The sequence below is a fragment of the Bison bison genome, unplaced genomic scaffold (genome assembly GCF_000754665.1).
Source record: "Bison bison bison isolate TAMUID 2011002044 unplaced genomic scaffold, Bison_UMD1.0 scf7180017864249, whole genome shotgun sequence".
NCBI classification, from domain to species: domain Eukaryota; kingdom Metazoa; phylum Chordata; class Mammalia; order Artiodactyla; family Bovidae; genus Bison; species Bison bison.
This window is the reverse complement of record NW_011494821.1, coordinates 651,873-654,317: the sequence shown is the minus strand read 5'-3', so window position 1 is coordinate 654,317 and position 2,445 is coordinate 651,873. Positions and strand designations below refer to the sequence as shown.

General features: G+C 56.6%; 1 protein-coding gene across 1 annotated transcript in view; it reads right to left on the bottom strand.

The window, feature by feature from the left end:
* The window catches only part of PLD2 (phospholipase D2), a 13,008-nt gene continuing 10,563 nt past the window's right edge, over positions 1–2,445 (bottom strand). The window contains exons 21-25 of the mRNA XM_010847391.1: positions 2,191–2,240; positions 1,784–1,918; positions 1,403–1,556; positions 845–959; positions 1–591 (exon numbers count right to left, since the gene is read on the bottom strand). Of these exons, the coding sequence (XP_010845693.1) occupies positions 367–591; positions 845–959; positions 1,403–1,556; positions 1,784–1,918; positions 2,191–2,240 (679 nt within the window). The 3' untranslated portion in view covers positions 1–366. The remainder of the gene's footprint in view (positions 592–844; positions 960–1,402; positions 1,557–1,783; positions 1,919–2,190; positions 2,241–2,445) is intronic.

The following is a 2,445-nucleotide window of genomic DNA, read 5'->3' as shown; positions in this document are numbered from 1 at the left end:
CACAGCAGGAAGACAAGGGAGAGATGAGAAGGCCCAGGGCCGAGTCTGGTCCTCCTGGAGTAGGAGGCTGACCCCAGGCATCCTGGCAGGAATCTTGCTTCTCCTTTGTAGTAGTGGTTTGAACTGGACAGCAAGGAGAAGGAAGCTCTCTGGGACCCTCTTCCATCTCCCCAACCTGGGGTTGGGAGTGTCCTTTTTGGTTGTGTCCCAAAAAAGGTCCTTTGTGACTTCTCTAGTCCCCTCCAGGAATGCCTGCCTCCCCCAGGTCTCAAAGGCATTGCCCCGGTCCTGAGGGTTAGGGGGCAGAGAACCAGAGGTGGTGTAGCCCAGAGGCTGGTGACCTCTTCCAGGCCAGAGGAGCTGCAGCTATGTCCACACTTCTAGGGGCATCACACCCTCCTTGCTACCCAGGGAGGGCAGCAAATACTCATCCTCCAGGAACTTGAGGGGGAAGTGGACGAGGTGGCCCTGGACCTGGTTGAGTTCAGATCGGGCCAAGGGAGGGCTGACCGTGGCCAGGGGCTCCACGACTACATACTCCCGAAGTGCCCGCAGGGAGCGTGTGGCATTGGATGGAAGGCATCGGAAGATCTGTGGGTGGGGGATGCATGGAAGCCAAGAAGGCTTGAGGAGACTCTGCCAAGAGTCCAAGCCCAACCGGGCTACATGCCCCCACTCCCCACACCCTACACATATCCCCCTACACTGACCCTGAATCCCATGATGTCCCCAGACCCTCATCTCCTTATGAGAATGGCTGTGTGAAGTGGCTCCTCTCCATCTCACCCTGGACAGGATAATCCCTCAACTTCCCTGGGCTGGCACTCCCCCAACCCCCACCCACCTGCTCATAGATATTGGCATTGCTCTCAGCTGTGTCTTGCCACAACTGGAAGAAGGCATCACAGACAGGGTCTCGGAGATCCAGATGTGGCCGAGCAGCAGCCCCTAGAATCACGCTGCAGGAGAAAGGGGTCCCAGTAGGGCTAGAATAAGATCCTTCAAGGGCCTAAATACCAGAAAAGTTATGGTGCACCTATCCAGGTAATTGAAAATACATGCATGGTTAAACAGTAAAATCAGGGCTTCCCAGGTGGCTCAGGCGCTAAAAATTCTGCCTGCAATGTGGGAGACCCAGGTTGAACCCCTGGGTTGGGAAGATCCCCTGGAGAAGGGAATGGCTACCCACTCCAGTATTCTTGCCTGGAGAATTCCGTGGACAGAGGAGACTGGTGGGCTACAGTCCATAGGGTTGCAAAAAGTCAGACACAACTGAGTGATTTAGCATAGCACAAGTACTAGCAAACCAGTACTACCTCTGGACAATCCTCACACCTGTTTAAAGGGCAAACCCTCCCCCTTTCCACCTCCCCCCACCTTGTAGCATCCCACCTGGCTCTACCTGAAGCAGTGCTTCCGCAGACTCAAGGCAAACCTGCCTGCCTGATACTCCACACCGTTCATGAGGGATGGCTCCATTTCTGTGTCCTCGATCAGTACGGCCAGCTCACTGTCTCGCTTCCCCAGCAAGCTCCGGTCATTGATGTTTGCTGAGCCTGGGTGGATGCAGGACACACTGTGTCTTCCTGAGCCCAGGGAACCCCACCCCACCCCATCACCTATACCCAAGCACCAGCCTGTGGGCAACATGCCTTCTTTGGCCTCCATCCCCAACTGGACGTCAGCTGCGATCTCCATCACCCAGTCCCATCCCATTGCCCCTGGCTGGGCCCTGCTCCACCTCTCCCCACCCTCCACTCGTTGCTGGGGACCCAGCACTAACCAATGATGACTGTCCGGTCATCTGCGATAAGCATCTTGCTGTGGATATAGATGAGCTCCGATACTGGGTGCCCGCCTAGTTCTCCGTGTGTGCGTAGCCCACAGATGGAAATATAGTTCCGCCATTCTGTCCCCACTGTGAGCAAGAGATGGGGGGGAAGGGAGTGAGGTGAGAGGTGTCCTCCATTGCAGATGGAGTCCTGGTCCATCTACCGCCTCACTTCAGAAGCCCTATATAGCCTGGTCTATATACTTCTCTCTGCACTAATAGGCCACCATGGGCTCCGGCAGTAACTACAGAAGCCTGCGGGCGTGACAGCCTCCGTCCCTCCATCCCTGGGGCTCCAGTCCCTCAATCTCCCCCTCCCCGGGGGTCCAGGGCTTGAACCCCCAGCCCCCAGAACTCACTGGCTGCTTTGAGACGATGTAAAATTGAATATTCCCCACGACACAGCGTCCTGAGCGAAAAGAATGGGTGAGGAAGGCGGAGACTGGACGGGGGTGGGGGGCGAGGGGGGGATGTCAGAAAAGAGGTGGACCTCAACAGTCCAGCAAGAAGGGATCAGGATGGGGCCATGGAGGGCCAGAGTCTGGCAGGGGAGGGAGGTAGGAGGAGGGTTCAGGGTGGAGAGGACATGTGTATACCTGTGGCCAATTCATATT